This window comes from Salvelinus alpinus, chromosome 13 (assembly GCF_045679555.1).
Source record: "Salvelinus alpinus chromosome 13, SLU_Salpinus.1, whole genome shotgun sequence".
Taxonomy (NCBI): domain Eukaryota; kingdom Metazoa; phylum Chordata; class Actinopteri; order Salmoniformes; family Salmonidae; genus Salvelinus; species Salvelinus alpinus.
Window position 1 is genome coordinate 27,433,198 of NC_092098.1, and position 17,693 is coordinate 27,450,890.

The following is a 17,693-nucleotide window of genomic DNA, read 5'->3' on the forward strand; positions in this document are numbered from 1 at the left end:
ACAATCAACAGTAGGTGGTGTCACAAACACCACTACAGACAGAGGTTCCTTAGAAAAACATATTCAGAGGTGTTTCGTTTATAAACCTGTCCAAGATTATGCCATCTAGTTGATATTTGTTCAATGAACTGAATAGCTCTACGAGTTTAGGTCTATTTGGATAGAATTTGACAGTAAAGTGTCATCCATAAGAAGAAAACACATGACGAAAACAAATAATGGCACACAAAACAGAGGCCACCTTTGACAATTCTTATTTCATTTTATTGAGAAATATCTACTGTATCATACAAGTACACACTTGGGGGAAAGTATACATGTGCACTCATGAGTTAGTAACTTCCTCGAGACAAGATGCCAGTGTTTTCTTTATGCTCCTCCAAATGGATCCAAAGTCAAAACATAGAGAATGACAAAGGCCTCTAGTGGCCAAAATGTCATATTAGCATGGGCAGCGCCATTGAGGGCTTCCACCATTTTAATGTCGTCAAATGGGTGGGACTTCCAACTTCATTGGCTGATTCCTCCTGGTGACCCTGTTGGAGTCATGTCCAACCGGGTCATCAGGAGAGATCAGCCAATCATGAAGAAGAGAATTTACTAAGCCTCAGTGGCGTGGCCCATGCTATCACAGATACAAAGATGAGTCCTCTATCTATCTCTATGGTGCAAAACAATTTAAGGGCCTTATTCAATCAAATCCGCTTTAGCTGACATCTGTAAAACGTATGTTTTGAAAGTGTCGGAGGTGGACCTGTGTTAGAGCTGTCAAATCCACAAGCATCTCCCGGCAGGTGTGGCTTCGTGACAATAATAAAGAGCAACTGCTCACCGATTTTGACAACTCCAACGCAGTTACACCTCCAACACCCCCAAAACATCAGCTATGCACATGTCGGCTATTGCCGCTTAACAATTGATCTGATTGAATCTAGGCCTATCTCATATGGTTGATTTATGGAGTGGGGAAATACACTTGGTCCAAAGTGATGGTTGCGTAATCATGCTTGACTGTCCCTTATACACATTTGTTGATTGGTGATGGTTGGCATAGGTTTTGAAAAACGTACAAGCGGGACTTACTTGATACATAACAGGCTAACCAAATCTGCTTGTTATTAAAAACATGTCAAAATAGTAAAAATGGATCGCGCGTCTATGGTTAGAGGGTACAGCATATTATCCAAATCTACCAATAATCAAAGTTAAAATATTTATATAAAAAATAATACAAATAGCAGTGTTTTATTCCATCATTTTAAACATATATGTAATATGACCTACATTTTTTTTTTTATGTGCAATTGATGGCATACTCGTCCGTCCGTCCGTCCGTCGGTCGGTCGGTCGGTCTGTCTGTCTGTCTGTCTGTCTGTCTGTCTGTCTGTCTGTCTGTCTGTCTGTCTGTCTGTCTGTCTGTCTGTCTGTCTGTCTGTCTGTCTGTCTGGTCATGTAGAATAGATGACTCACATAAGCACAGGAGCAACAACCCTCTTTTCTTCTCCTAAGTTTGATGTGGCTTCATTTTGAAACAAGGCTGCCAGAGCAATACACCAAAACCCATGTTGTAGCAGCACTCACAGTAATTCAGTAGTGGTTAAGAGTACCTGCCCATCCTCTCATCTCCAGACCAGATATCACTCCACCACACACAGCCTCCTCCATACCTCCTCAAACTGATTCCTTCAGTCCAAATCCAGTTGAACACTAGTTTGTTTGTTTTTGTCGTTGCCCAGCAGAGGTCGCTAAGAAGTCGTCACAATGGCGCTTGCTGCCTGGCTCTATCGGCTCCTCCAGTTGCTTAACTTCCTGCTCTGTTGCTATGACATTTGTTCCACCGGCCTCATCTGCACATCTCCAATCTAGAGGCCAACAAGCAGGGTTACATACACAAAAAAATAGAGGCATCCAACAAATTGCATGAATGTCCTCTATAAAAGCGCACTGTTTCAGACTCTGCAGGTCAGGAACATTGACAACATAGAGTATCATTAGTCTATCTAAGAGTTAGCCTTGAGAGAGGCAGGATATAAGTAAGCCAAATGTTGACAGAAGCAACAGATAGACAGAGCACTACTTTACCTGGACATGAGGCGGGGCTCCCAGAACGTATGTGACTGCACTGGCTATGTCTTGTGCTTTCAAACACTGCAGAGGAAAAATGGCCAATTAGTAATACAGTTTGTTAAAGTATTTGTATTGAGAGAAGCCGTAGGCCCATCCACCACAGGAGGCTGCTGAGGGGAGGATGGCTCATTATAATGGCTGTAATGGACCAAATGCAATGGCATCAAAACCATGTATTTGATACCATTCCCCTGATTCCACTCAAGCCATTACCACCAGCCCGTCCTCCCCAATTGAAGGTGCCACCAACACACAAACTCGCACAAAATCTAGCTGCCTTACTTTTATACTCTCATACACAGCAGCTGCTTTCTCTGGATCGCTGTTGTGGTGCCGGAAGGCAAACTCAGTCTCCACTATTCCAGGGGATATACACTATGGAAGAGAAAGGCTCAAACGATGCTCGTTGTTGATGTTTATATACACACACACACACACATGGTTACACATACACGGACGAATACACACACATACTCAACAATCATCTTTCTATCTAATAATTGTATAAGATATTTGTCAGATTCATATGAAAAACTGTGACCAGGTAATGTTGCTCTGCTCACCGTGGCTCTGATGTGGGTCTTTGCTTCCCGTAGCTCTTGCCGCAGCCCCTCGGTTAGAGCAGTCACAGCATATTTTGTGGCACAGTAGAAATGTTCATCTGCACTAGGTACCATTCTATGCCCCCCCATACTATAGCAGGGAAGAAGGGAGTGCGGGAGGTAGTAAAAGAGAGTGAAATAATGGCATGTATACGATTGTGCTACATCCCCATCCTGTATCCCTCTGAATCTTCTGTCTAAAACCAAGAGTGAAATTGTAGGCCTTCTTCACTGTATCTCCTGAGAGAGTATTTCATCATTTAAATGTCAATTATAACATGCATTTAATGGGCTGTAAAGAAGCTGTAGTCTACCTGTTAATATTGATGATGTGGCCATCGTCCACATTCCGCTCTTTCATTGACTGGTAGGCCTCACGTGTACAAATAGACAAGGCCAGGACATTCACCTATAAGGGAGAGCTTCTGTCAAAAACAAGCACCTGCATCTGCCTTCACACACAAAAATACTTGTTTAAGACAGTCTGTCTAGGTGAATGAGAATACAGTTATAGTTCTCAACAGTGTCAAAGCTAAGGCCCCTTGTGAAATTACATCGCAAAAAATTACAACAGACCAAAAATGACCTCAGACAACATACTGGTTGGTTACTGGCTGGTCACACAGGTAGAGAGTGTCATTGTGTGTCACTGTGTCAGATTGTGGCACCTGACCTGTCTCATCCATCATATGACCGTGTCACAGTGACTTTGAGAGTGATGCCAGGCAGGGCAGGTTAAAGTCACAGTGGCGTAGCTAAGGTAGCATTGGGGGGTTGCCACAGCGGAACAAGGTCAGAATACACCATCTAAAAATATACACGCCATACACATTCATCTTGGCTGCCATGGCAACAGATGGACAGGCGTTAGAAATGCTCAGCTCCTCTGGAGGGATGGGACTACTTTTAGAGCAGGGGGGCTCAGCCTGGGGGTCTTGAATGTAATGGTCAAGAGCTCCATGAATCACAGTGTAAAGAAAAGTTCCAGCATAATAGATAGAGGGAAATAACGCCTCTCTTCTTCCACAAGTGGACCTTTTTGTAGTACCACTGCCAGGTCTACTCTCATAACCAATGGAACGACTTCTTGTGAGGGGGAGTGTGTGTGGTTATGTGGGTTCACTGAACCCCCTGAACTATGCTTCACACCACCTACTCTACAACAACAAGTATTTCCCTTGCTTAGCTAGTTATTCTCTTCATTTTTTATATTTCTGCTCGTTAAAGCGTGTATGTGTGTAAACCCATGTATACAGTGTGCGTGTTGTCCACTCACGTCGATCATGTTCCTCCAGCTGTCTGTCTTGCCACTGAGCAGGGGTTCATTGTGGGCCAGGCCTGCATTGTTGATACACACGTCCACCCCCTGGTGCAACGTCTTGATGGCAGAGAACATGGACAGGATGTCCTCCTCACAGGACAGGTCACACTTATAGGGGATCAGCGTACCGCTGTAGCCCGCACTCTGGCACTCTGCTGCCAGCTTCTACAAACACAACACAGATAGGAACAAGACCTCGGTCACAAATCAGGTAAACACATGACATGCATTTTTTTTTTAACCCTCTTTATCTCCCCAATTTCGGGATATCCAATTACGATCTTGTCTCATCGCTGCAACTCCCCAACGGGCTCGGGAGAGGTGAAGGTCAAGTCATGCATACTCCGAAACATGACCCGCCAAACCGCACTTCTTAACTTCTTATGGATAGGGGGCAGCATTTTCACGTTTAGATGAAAAGCGTGCCCAGAGTAAACTGCCTCCTACTCAGTCCCAGATGCTAATATATGCATATTATTAGTAGTATTGAATAGAAAACACTCTGAAGTTTCTAAAACTGTTTGAATGATGTCTGTGAGTATGACAGAACTCATATGGCAACCAGGAAGTGGGAAATCTGAGGTTTGTAGTTTTTCAACTCAGCCACTATTGAATATACAGTGGGATATGGGTCATCTTGCACTTCCTAAGGCTTCCACTAGATGTCAACAGTTTTTAGAACATTGTTTCAGGCTTCTACTGTGAAGGGGGGCTGAATGAGAGGGGAATGAGTCAGAGGTCTGACAGCAGCCACGTGCTCGTGATGTGCGGGCATGGGAAAGTAACCTCTCGTTCCATTGCTTTTCTACAGACAAATGAATTCTCCGGTTGGGACATTATTGAACATTTATGATAAAAACATCCTAAAGATTGATTCTATACATCGTTTGATGTTTCTACGACCAGTAATATAACTTTTTGGAATTTTCGTCCGACATTTCCAATGGAGTTGCCCACGCCTCGTGAGTTTCGATTTGTTTACTAAACGCCCTAACAAAAGGAGGAATTTGGACATAAATGATGGACTTTATGGAACAAATCAAACATTTATTGTGGAACTGGGATTCCTGGGAGTGCATTCTGACGAAGATCATCAAAGGTAAGTGAATATTTATAATGCTATTTCTGACTTATGTTGACTCCAACATGGCGGATACCTTCTTGGGTTCTGTATGTCTCTGAGCGCCGTACTCAGATTATTGCATGGTTTGCTTTTTCCGTAAAGTTTTTTTGAAATCGGACACAGCGGTTGCATTAACATTAAGGAGAAGTATATCTTTAAATCTGTGAATAACACTTGTATCTTTTATTCATGTTTATTATGAGTATTTCTGTGATTTGATATGGCTCTGTGCAAATTCACGGGATGTTTTGGTGGCAAAGCCAAATGTAAACTGAGGTTTTTGGATATAAATATGAACTTGATCGAACAAAACATACATGTATTGTGTAACATGTTGTCCCGGAACTGTCATCTGATGAAGAATATCAAAGGTTAGTGATTAATTGTAGAAATATTTCTGCTTTTTGTGACACCTCTCTTTGCTTGGAAAATCGCTGTATGCTTTCTGTGACTAGTTGCTGACCTAACATAATGACATGTTCTGCTTTCGGCGAAAAGCTTTTTTGAAATCGGACACTGGTTGGATTAACGAGAATTTTATCTTTAAAATGATGCCTAATACTTGTATGCTTGAGAAAATTTAATTATGAGATTTCTGTTGATTGAATTTGGCGCCCTGCAATTTCATTGGCTGTTGGCGAACCAGTCCTAGACAGGTTAACACCCGCCCCGCTTAACCTGGAAGCCAGCTGCACCAATGTGTCAGAGGAAACACCATTCAACTGCCGACTGAAGTCAGCCTACAGGCGCCCAGCCCACCACAAGGAGTTGCTAGAGCGCGATGAGCCAAGTAAAGCCCCCCTGGCCAAAGTCTCCCATGACCCGGACGACACTGTGCCAATTGTGTGCCGCCCTATGGGACTCCCGGTTGTGTTGTGACACAGCCTGGGATCAAACCCGGGTCTGTACTGACGCCTCTTACACTGCTGCGTCACTCGGGAGGCCCGTGACATGAGAATTAAAAAAACTCCAGATTAAAACTTGTGCTTTCAGCAATCAAAATTATTAGTAATGAAATATGCCTATTGAATTTGGTCAGTCACATTGATTTCAGCTGTAAAGAAACATTGCCCTACCCATTCACCCATACATTATCTGAAAGGAGCCACAACCATAAAATCAATCCCTGTATTGCATAAAAGGAAGATGATCAGGGCAAACTCAGGCTAGTCAGCTGCTGCACACCATAACAAACTTTTAATCTAGTCTTGTCTGAAGAGTGTAGGAACACCTTAATACCAAACATCTGCAATCTCAAAAGTGTTGTTGACAAAATGCAGGTATTATACAAGTTTCCTTTTGGGCCATATGTTTGTCTAGACACAGTGTCTGGTTTAAGGAAATAAGCAATACGTTTATGACCCTTACTAACCATGATGACTACAGTGACCCTTGACCCTTATGAACCTTACTCCTCCACTAAAGATGCAGCTATGGAGAGCCACAGTCCCTGCCTCCCTGACTTGCTCCAGGCCCAACCAGCACAAACAGGTCAGCCTCCCGACCCTGCAGGCATCCAGGAGGGTGGTTCTGTCTGTCTGATACAACTGGACACAGATCCCTTTACTGGGCACAACTGCACCCATCACATGATGTCCCTGTCTGGACTGCTCTCAGTACAGACAGAGAGGGGAGGGATGGGGGAGGAGTGTGTGTGTGGAGGGAGAAGGGGGGGTTGGTGGCAGCAGCAGCACTGGCAGGCAGAGATGATGCCAAGGACTGTATGGCACTCTGAGCCTCTCCCTCTCTCTTTTCAAGCCAAAGTGCTGTGACATTTGGGACGAGAGCACTCAGTCTCATGAGGACAGGGCAGGGATGGAGCGACATGGGGACACGCGCACACGCACACACACACCATACATTAGCCCCTTACACTTGTGGAAATTGGCCTATATGGATAGGGCCAAATGTAAATGTTTCTAACAGAAGAACTATAGAAAGCATATACAGTGGGGAGAACAAGTATTTGATACACTGCCGATTTTGCAGGTTTTCCTACTTACAAAGCATGTAGAGGTCTGTAATTTTTATCATAGGTACACTTCAACTATGAGAGACGGAATCTAAAACGAAAATCCAGAAAATCACATTGTATGATTTTTAAGTAATTAATTTGCATTTTATTGCATGACATAAGTATTTGATACATCAGAAAAGCAGAAGTTAATATTTGGTACAGAAACCTTTGTTTGCAATTACAGAGATCATACGTTTCCTGTAGTTCTTGACTAGGTTTGCACACACTGCAGCAGGGATTTTGGCCCACTCCTCCCTACAGATCTTCTCCAGATCCTTCAGGTTTCGGGGCTGTCGCTGGGCAATACGGACTTTCAGCTCCCTCCAAAGATTTTCTATTGGGTTCAGGTCTGGAGACTGGCTAGGCCACTCCAGGACCTTGAGATGCTTCTTACGGAGCCACTCCTTAGTTGCCATGGCTGTGTGCTTCGTGTCGTTGTCATGCTGGAAGACCCAGCCACGACCCATCTTCAATGCTCTTACTGAGGGAAGGAGGTTGTTGGCCAAGATCTCGCGATACATGGCCCCATCCATCCTCCCCTCAATACGGTGCAGTCGTCCTGTCCCCTTTGCAGAAAAGCATCCCCAAAGAATGATGTTTCCACCTCCATGCTTCACGGTTGGGATGGTGTTCTTGGGGTTGTACTCATACTTCTTCTTCCTCCAAACACGGCGAGTGGAGTTAGACCAAAAAGCTCAATTTTTGTCTCATCAGACCACATGACCTTCTCCCATTCCTCCTCTGGATCATCCAGATGGTCATTGGCAAACTTCAGACAGGCCTGGACATGCACTGGCTTAAGCAGGGGGACCTTGCGTGCGCTGCAGGATTTTAATCCATGACGGCGTAGTGTGTTACTAATGGTTTTCTTTGAGACTGTGGTCCCAGCTCTCTTCAGGTCATTGACCAGGTCCTGCCGTGTAGTTCTGGGCTGATCCCTCACCTTCCTCATGATCATTGATGCCCCACGAGGTGAAATCTTGCATGGAGCCCCAGACCGAGGGTGATTGACCGTCATCTTGAACTTCTTCCATTTTCTAATAATTGCGCCAACAGTTGTTTCCTTCTCACCAAGCTGCTTGCCTATTGTCCTGTAGCCCATCCCAGCCTTGTGCAGGTCTACAATTTTATCCCTGATGTCCTTACACAGCTCTCTGGTCTTGGCCATTGTGGAGAGGTTGGAATCTGTTTGATTGTGTGTGGACAGGTGTCTTTTATACAGGTAACGAGTTCAAACAGGTGCAGTTAATACAGGTAATGAGTGGAGAACAGGAGGGCTTCTTAAAGAAAAACTAACAGGTCTGTGAGAGCCGGAATTCTTACTGGTTGGTAGGTGATCAAATACTTATGTCATGCAATAAAATGCAAATTAATTATTTAAAAATCATACAATGTGATTTTCTGGATTTTTGTTTTAGATTCCGTCTCTCATAGTTGAAGTGTACCTATGATAAAAATTACAGACCTCTACATGCTTTGTAAGTAGGAAAACCTGCAAAATCGGCAGTGTATCAAATACTTGTTCTCCCCACTGTACATGGCCATGGTAGAAATTGATAGAGAACAATTTGCAGATTATGGGGAAATTATCAGAACGAAGGTGAGGACACGCAGTTCACCTGACACAAGACTGAGTCATTTGTGCATTTTACTTTTACTGTACTTTTCTCAGCATTAGTCAATAACAAAATCAAAAAATACTCTGGATACATTCAGTGACATAATAATCATTGTCATGTTGGTGTAGGTGCAAGATAAGAAACTGATTACAAGGGTTTGTGTGAGAGGTCTAACTGGTGTCTCCAAGTGGCCAAACACCTCTCCAAACGGCACAGTTCTTTAGTAATTTCAATGCACTTTATGACTCAAGAAAAGAGCCTTCAACTATAAGGTGGTTTTTGAGCCCTCCTAGCTTTGCAATTGAGGAACTGAAGCAAGTACACTTGTAGTTTTTTTTGGAATACAGCCCTACGTCCCTACCATCACACAATTACTGTTGTTGTTTACTTAATCCAAAAACGTTCCGTTATATATAGTGTTCTGGGTCAGGTGAGCATCATTTGAAAGCTTATTCCCAGCATGGCTAACTAAGTTATAAAATACAATCTTACAGTGTTAGGCTTTCAAAAGACACTTCAAACAGATTGTAATTTTGGTGCGCATAGAATGGAGTTAATTCGTGTTCCTCGGCAACATTTTCTTCACAATATGACAAACATAGGCTCATTCTGTTCAGGACAACCCAGGGTATTATGCATGTCCTCCTTGTAACTGTGGATCAAACATAGCGATCATAAACGGTGATACTGTAAATTACACGAGTTTTCAAATATGGAAGGAAATGTGCACATTTGGACTCATGGGTGTGTGGTTTGCTTGTATGACATCAAAGCAGTATTTATTCTAATCCTCAACGTCTCATCTTTCAGAACACATCGACTCCTCTTGATTTACAGCATCTCCCTCATTCAGACAATAACAAATGTGCAAAAGTAGCCCAATTAGCGGGAGGGGTGGGGGCAACTTCATGTCGCACGTGGTGCTCAAGTTTATAACGCCTGTCAGTCAAAACCCACACAGAGCTGTTTTACTATACAGCCACTGCATTCCAATTAATGCGCTTCTCAATGACAAAATCTGCCATTTTTAACCCATATACGGGATGACAGGGGCTGTGAGTGGAAAGGGCTACCTAATATTCTAAACTGCCTAGAGAGCCTCCAAAGACTGGGATGTAGTGATTGAACTGGGATTATCTACAGAGAAGGCATTACCTGAACACAAAACCCCAGGATTAGAAATATTTTTGTAAGCTCTCTCTAGTTTTACAAACACATGATTCAATATTAATCTCCCGGGTGGCGCAGTGGTCTAGGGCACTGCATCGCAGTGCTAGCTGCGCCACCAGAGTCTCTGGGTTCGCGCCCAGGCTGGGCTGGGTTCGCGCCCAGGCTCTGTCGCAGCCGGCCGCAACCGGGAGATCCGTGGGGCGACGCACAATTGGCATAGCGTCGTCCAGGTTAGGGAGGGTTTGGCCGGTAGGGAGGGTTTGGCCGGTAGGGATATCCTTGTCTCAGTATGTAAAAAAAAAAAAAAAAATGTAATAAAATGTATGCACTCTACTGTAAGTCGCTCTGGATAAGAGCGTCTGCTAAATGACAAAAATGTAAATGTAAACAGAGTTAATAAATAGGGTCATATGAGGGTGAACATAATATCAATTCAATAGCACAAATACAAGCAAGAGGATTTCAATTGGTAATCACAGCCTCAGCATTCTAACAGGGGCTTCCCTCTTTACCCTGCCCTGCACCCCCGTGTGTGTGTGTGTGTGTGTGTGTGTGTGTGTGTGTGTGTGTGTGTGTGTGTGTGTGTGTGTGTGTGTGTGTGTGTGTGTGTGTGTGTGTGTGTGTGTGTGTGTGTGTGTGTGTGTGTGTGTGTGTGTGTGTGTGTGTGTGTGTGTGTGTCTGTGTGGGCTGGAACAGACAGGAATGATCGCCAAACAGAGCAGTGAACTGAAGTGCAGCCTTGGCCAGAAGAAGAGAGGGGGTGATGCGAGTGAGCAGAGCAGGGGTAGACGGGACGGGATTAGGGTTGTAAAGGGTTGGTATATTTGTTAAGTTTACCAGTAAACTACCAAAATGTTGGTATCTTTCAAGGATTTTATGTAATGTATCACAAGACATCTAGTGGCTCTTTTGACATCTAGTGGCGAGTAGTCTAGCCCTGCTGGGTCGGTTTGTTATGTAAGGTCAGGAATGCAGAGAGACATCATTAACTGACTGTCTCAGGCAGTGTCCGAGTCCCACACACCCATCCAGCATCAGATAGTTCCAATCATTCATCCATACATATTATACAAGACTGGGTACGCGTTTAGCCCTGCTTATCCACAATTGTTCACACTTCTAATAGGATTTAGATGTATTTCTATTCTAAATGAAATAAATAATATTATTAATATCGGCTACAATGCTTTCAGATGGGATGGGAGCCTATGTTGAGACAGCAGTAATCGATTAAGCTAGTAAGCTACAGTGCAGCCATGAGCAGCCAGGAAGTGCTCTGAAATTAGATTTGTCTCAGGTAAACTCACTCTGCATGGCACTGAGTGAGACAACAGAAGGATTGTATTTTAGGCTAATGTGTCTATTCTCCTTTTGATCGGAAAGTGGGCATCATTGCTAAGACGGACAGTTTAGTTCATCCCCCCTACCCTTCTCTTTCTCTTCCCGTCTCTTTTAAGCACCTGTAACACAAAATGCAACTGGGCCTGTCACATTGCATTTTTGTCCTCATTATCAAGACTGCTGTGCCGCCCTCACAAAAAGTGAGTGAGCAAGACAGAGAAGGAAAGAGAGGGTGGTTGGGTGGGTGTGGGGGGGGGGGGGGTAAAGAATGGGCTGGATAGAAAGCATACTACAAAATGAGCAAATCACAAGATTACACAGAATGGAAATAAAATAAAATATTTTTTCAATGAATGTAGGCCTATGCGTGTGGACGAGAGAAAATGAGAGAGAGAGAGGAGGGAAAGGGATGACAAAGAGGAGAGAAACTGGAGACCACAGTAGTTGTCTTGCGATGTCAAGTCAGAGCTTTAAGTCTCTAATTACAGTTATTAAATGCAGTCCCTCACCATGGCAGCCAGCTACCCTCCCAAGACAAATCTGCAGCTATGACAATCACATAACAATGCATGATCAGCCCAGACCGTATAAAGAACAAGAAGGCCTGCACACTGTTCAGGCTCCCAATTCACCGCTTTATTGACTACGTTTCCATCCGAAACGGATCTTCGTCAGGTCAAACAGACTGAGTGTTCACATCCCAAAATATACACATTTCACCTCACATGACCATTACGCACATGACGCATGGTGGGTGTGGAAACAATTAAATTCACTTTTGCGCATAGTCAATCATAATTAATCACAGAGGTATATATGGTCATAAAGGATTATAACATACAAATGGGTCCAAGTACAAATTTAGGCAACAGTAAAAAATAAAATAAAAAAGCAAAAAAGAGATTATGTTGGAATAGCTGCCCATATGTCCATTACGCGCAGGACGTGCGGTGGCCATATATATAATTACAGTGACCTATTTAAAAAACAACTTGTGTACCTCTAATAATTTTATATCAATGAGATGGGCACACGTAGCAGTTACAAAGAAATCTAATATATATGTACAAAATGACCAAGTGAATGGCAGGACAAATCAAAGTGACATATTCATGTAAGAAACGGTCTGATATCAAACTCTTGGTTCAGACATTCTAACAGAAAAACTCCATAACAGTGAAGTGAGACAACCCGTTGTAATGAATTCAATGAGTAAGGGGTGTCTGATCTTTCAAAATGAAAGATAGGCTATCTTTTTCATCCTGTCACCTGAGACCTGACAAACTGACCAAAAACATTGCTTGTCTTTCCTGAAATCATTGCCTTTAGAGTAGTAGACATCGACTACAAGCAGGTCCTTCATGAGTTGGGGAGGAATGATGACGAGATATAAAAGGATTATGGCAGAGGAGGAGGTGGTGGAGCCGTCACTGAGAGGGTGTGTGCTGCATGATCACATCCATTGAACAGAATGAAAGAGCAGCCGCAGAAAGGTCCAAAAGTTGGAGAGGGAAAAGGCTTTTATTACCCCTCTCCCTGAGGATAATCAAGATAGGGCTATAAAACAACATCACTAGCTTGTCGCTAGTTAGTCACTATATGCTCAATCAGATTAAGCCCATTAAACACACCTATTACACTGTCAATGTCAAAGCATTGCTATAGAAGCTTCGCAAAAAAATAAATACCCTTGAAATTAGGCTAACTACAGTGGGGCAAAAAAGTATTTAGTCAGCCACCAATTGTGCAAGTTCTCCCACTTAAAAAGATGAGAGAGGCCTGTAATTTTCATCATAGGTACACTTCAACTATGACAGACAAAATGAGAAGAAAAAATCCAGAAAATCACATTGTAGGATTTTTAATGAATTTATTTGTAAATTATGGTGGAAAATAAGTATTTGGTCACCTACACACAAGCAAGATTTCTGGCTCTCACAGACCTGTAACTTCTTCTTTAAGAGGCTCCTCTGTCCTCCACTCGTTACCTGTATTAATAGCACCTGTTTGAACTTGTTATCAGTATAAAAGACACCTGTCCACAACCTCAAACAGTCACACTCCAAACTCCACTATGGCCAAGACCAAAGAGCTGTCAAAGGACACCAGAAACAAAATTGTAGACCTGCACCAGGCTGGGAAGACTGAATCTGCAATAGGTAAGCAGCTTGGTTTGAAGAAATCAACTGTGGGAGCAATTATTAGGAAATGGAAAACATACAAGACCACTGATAATCTCCCTCGATCTGGGGCTCCACGCAAGATCTCACCCCGTAGGGTCAAAATGATCACAAGAACGGTGAGCAAAAATCCCAGAACCACACGGGGGGACCTAGTGAATGACCTGCAGAGAGCTGGGACCAAAGTAACAAAGCCTACCATCAGTAACACACTAAGCCGCCAGGGACTCAAATCCTGCAGTGCCAGACGTGTCCCCCTGCTTAAGCCAGTACATGTCCAGGCCCGTCTGAAGTTTGCTAGAGAGCATTTGGATGATCCAGAAGAAGATTGGGAGAATGTCATATGGTCAGATGAAACCAAAATAGAACTTTTTGGTAAAAGCTCAACTCGTCGTGTTTGGAGGACAAAGAATGCTGAGTTGCATCCAAAGAACACCGTACCTACTGTAAAGCATGGGGGTGGAAACATCATGCTTTGGGGCTGTTTTTCTGCAAAGGGAACAGGACGACTGATCCGTGTAAAGGACAGAATGAATGGGGCCATGTATCGTGAGATTTTGAGTGAAAACCTCCTTCCATCAGCAAGGGCATTGAAGATGAAATGTGGCTGGGTCTTTCAGCATGACAATGATCCCAAACACACCGCCCGGGCAACGAAGGAGTGGCTTCGTAAGAAGCATTTCAAGGTCCTGGAGTGGCCTAGCCAGTCTCCAGATCTCAACCCCATAGAAAATCTTTGGAGGGAGTTGAAAGTCCGTGTTGCCCAGCAACAGCCCCAAAACATCACTGCTCTAGAGGAGATCTGCATGGAGTAATGGGCCAAAATACCAGCAACAGTGTGTGAAAACCTTGTGAAGACTTACAGAAAACGTTTGACCTCTGTCATTGCCAACAAAGGGTATATAACAAAGTATTGAGATAAACTTTTGTTATTGACCAAATACTTATTTTCCACCATAATTTGCAAATAAATTCATTAAAAATCCTACAATGTGATTTTCTGGATTTCTTTCTCTCATTTTGTCTGTCATAGTTGAAGTGTACATATGATGAAAATTACAGGCCTCTCTCATCTTTTTAAGTGGGAGAACTTGCACAATTGGTGGCTGACTAAATACTTTTTTGCCCCACGGTATATAAGGGTAGGCCTACATGCAGTGGTAAGGTAAATTGAACATATGGCAAATAATAAGTATAAAAAGTAGTCTCTGATTGGAAAGTATAACCCAGTGTGAATGGCTGTGACACACTGATAACATGTTGGGGGTGGAGTAGGCTAATGACAGAGGCAGAACGGCCCACCGCCAGGTGTTGTGTAACTCGCTCACTGGGTCAGGCTAGCCAGTATGCCGGGATTTCATCCTACCTGCTGACTGACTGACACAGAGCATAGGAAGCTATAGATAGGAGCAGAGGTTTACTATAAATAAGGGTGGGCCTGGGAAGCAACTCAACTGAGCCAGTCTGGCTGGTATGTTGTATGTTCACTGCAGTCAATAAGCTTATGCTACATCAGTCAAGTCAAATCAAATCAAATTGTATTTGTCACATGCTCCGAATACAACAGGTGTAGACCTTACCGTAAAATGCTTACTTAACCAACAATGCAGTTCAAGAAATAGTGTTAAGAATATATTTACTAAATAAACTAAAGTAAAATATAACATTTAAAAAAAGTAACACAATCAAATAACAATAACGAGGCTATATACAGGGAGTACCGGTAACGAGTCAATGTGCGGAGGTACAGGTTAGTCGAGGTAATTTGTACATGTAGGCAGGGGTAAAGTGACTATGCATACTGTAGATAGTAAACAGCGAGTAGGAGCAGAGTAAAAACAAAGGGGAGGGGGGTCAATGTAAATAGTCCAGGTGGCCATTTGATTAACTGTTCAGCAGTCTCATGGCTTGGAGGTAGAAGATATGTTAACTTCTTTAGGATAGGGAGCAGTATTTTGACGTCCGGATGAAAAGCGTGCCCAAAGTAAACTGCCTGCTACTCAGGCCCAGAAGGATATGCATATAATTGGTAGATTTGGATAGAAAACACTCTAAAGTTTCTAAAACTGTTAAAATAATGTCTGTGAGTATAACAGAACTGAAATGGTAGGCGAAACCCCGAGGACAAACCATTAAAAAGAAAAAGAATTCAGCATACCACTGATTTCAATGCCTGGCACTTTTATAATAGGGCGAAATCGTCCCCAATTGCAGTTCCTAGGGCTTCCACTAGATGTCAACAGTCTTTAGAAAGAGTTTCAGGCTGGTAATTTGGAAAAATGAGGGAGAAGTTGTAGTTTTTCTAAGTGGCTCCCATTTTGGCTGTAGTGTTTCCAAGCGCATGGCCGAGAGAGCGCGTTCTTTTTGTTTATCTCCGGTAAAGACAATAACGATTCTCCATCTTAATTTTATTTGTTTATTTGCGTATTAGGGTACCTAAAGATTGATTATAAACGTTGATTGACTTGTTTGGATAAGTTTATTGGTAATGTTTGGGATTCATTTTGTATGCATTTTGACGGAGGGAAACCGAGTGGATTATTGACTGAAGCGCGCCAGCTAAACTGAGTTTTTATGGATATAAAGAAGGAATTTATCGAACAAAAGGACCATTTGTAATGTAACTGAGACCTTTTGGAGTGCCAACAGAAGATCTTCAAAGGTAGGGCATATATTATATCGCTATTTCTGACTTTCGTGTCGCAACTCCCTGGTTGAAAATAATTTGTTATGCATTTGTGTGCTGGACGCTGTCCTCAGATAATCGCATGGTTTGCTTTCGCCGTAAAGCATTTTTGAAAACTGACACCGTGGCTGGTTAAAAACAAGTTAAGCTTTATTTTGATGTATTGCACTTGTGATTTCATGAAAGTTTAATATTTATAGTAATTTAATTTGAATTTGGCGCTCTGCCATTTCACCGGATGTTTACCAGGTGGGACACTGCCGTCCCACCTATCCCAAAGAAGTTAAGGAACCGTTTGGTCCTAGACTTAATGCTCCGGTACCGCTTGACGTGCGGTAGCAGAGAGAACAGTCTATGGCTTGGGTGACTGGAGTCTTTGACAATATTTTGGGCCTTCCTCTGACACCACCTAGTATTTAGGTCCTGGATGGCAGGAGCTTGGCCCCAGTGATATACTGGACCGTACGCACTACCCTCTGTAGCGCCTTACGGTCAGATGCCGAGCAGTTGCCATACCAGGCGGTGATGCAACCGGTCAGGATGCTCTCGATGGTGCAGCTGTAAAACTTTTTGAGTATCTGGGGACCCATGCCAAATCTTTTCAGTCTCCTGAGGGAGAAAAGGTGTTGTCGTGCCCTCTTCATGACTGTCTTGGTGTGTTTGATAGTTCATTGGTGTTGTGGACACCAAGGAACTTGAAACTCTCGACCCATTCCACTACAGCCCCGTCGATATGAATGGGGGCGTGTTCGGCCCTCCTTTTCCTGTAGTCCATGATCAGCTCCTTTGTCTTGCTCACATTGAGGGAGAGGTTGTTGTCCTGGCACCACACTGCCAGGTCTCTGACCTCCTCCCTATTGCCTGTCCCATCATTGTCGGTGATCAGGCCTACCACTGTTGTGTCGTCAGCAAACCTAACGATGGTGTTGGAGTCGTGCTTGGCCATGCAGTCATTGCTGAACAGGGAGTACAGGAGGGGACAAGGCATGCACCCCTGAGGGGCCCTATCTTACCAAATCATGCCAAGTCTTATGTCATGTTCTTAAGGTTCTGCAATATGACTGCTGGTTAGGGCTGTCCTTTAAAAGACTGGGTACTATATGTAGCCTACGACAGCAATTCTCAAAGTGGGGTATTGAGGTATTGCAGGGGGTCCGCGGCCAGTTCAAAACAATGTATAATATATATATATATGTATATACAGTTGAAGTCGGAAGTTTACATACACCTTAGCCAAATACAAGTATGTAAACTTCTGACCCACTGGAATTGTGATACAGTGAATTATAAGTGAAATCATCTGTCTGTAAACAATTGTTGGAAAAATTACTTGTGTCATGCACAAAGTAGATGTCCTAACCGACTTGCCAAAACTATAGTTTGTTGACAAGAAATTTGTGGAGTGGTTAAAAAATGACTCCAACCTAAATGTATGTAGACTTCTGACTTCAACTGATATATATATATATATACAAAGTGTTGGTCCCATGTTTCATGAGCTGAAATA

The 17,693-nt window shown here is 43.2% G+C and overlaps 1 protein-coding gene across 1 annotated transcript in view; it reads right to left on the bottom strand.

Annotated features, from left to right (window-relative positions):
- Nucleotides 1–238: 238 nt before the first annotated feature.
- LOC139537460 (dehydrogenase/reductase SDR family member 11-like) overlaps nucleotides 239–17,693 on the bottom strand; it is a 41,012-nt gene continuing 23,557 nt past the window's right edge. Inside the window, exons 2-7 of the mRNA XM_071338774.1 lie at nucleotides 4,006–4,215; nucleotides 3,044–3,138; nucleotides 2,691–2,820; nucleotides 2,410–2,502; nucleotides 2,083–2,148; nucleotides 239–1,862 (exon numbers count right to left, since the gene is read on the bottom strand). Of these exons, the coding sequence (XP_071194875.1) occupies nucleotides 1,821–1,862; nucleotides 2,083–2,148; nucleotides 2,410–2,502; nucleotides 2,691–2,820; nucleotides 3,044–3,138; nucleotides 4,006–4,215 (636 nt within the window). The 3' untranslated portion in view covers nucleotides 239–1,820. The remainder of the gene's footprint in view (nucleotides 1,863–2,082; nucleotides 2,149–2,409; nucleotides 2,503–2,690; nucleotides 2,821–3,043; nucleotides 3,139–4,005; nucleotides 4,216–17,693) is intronic.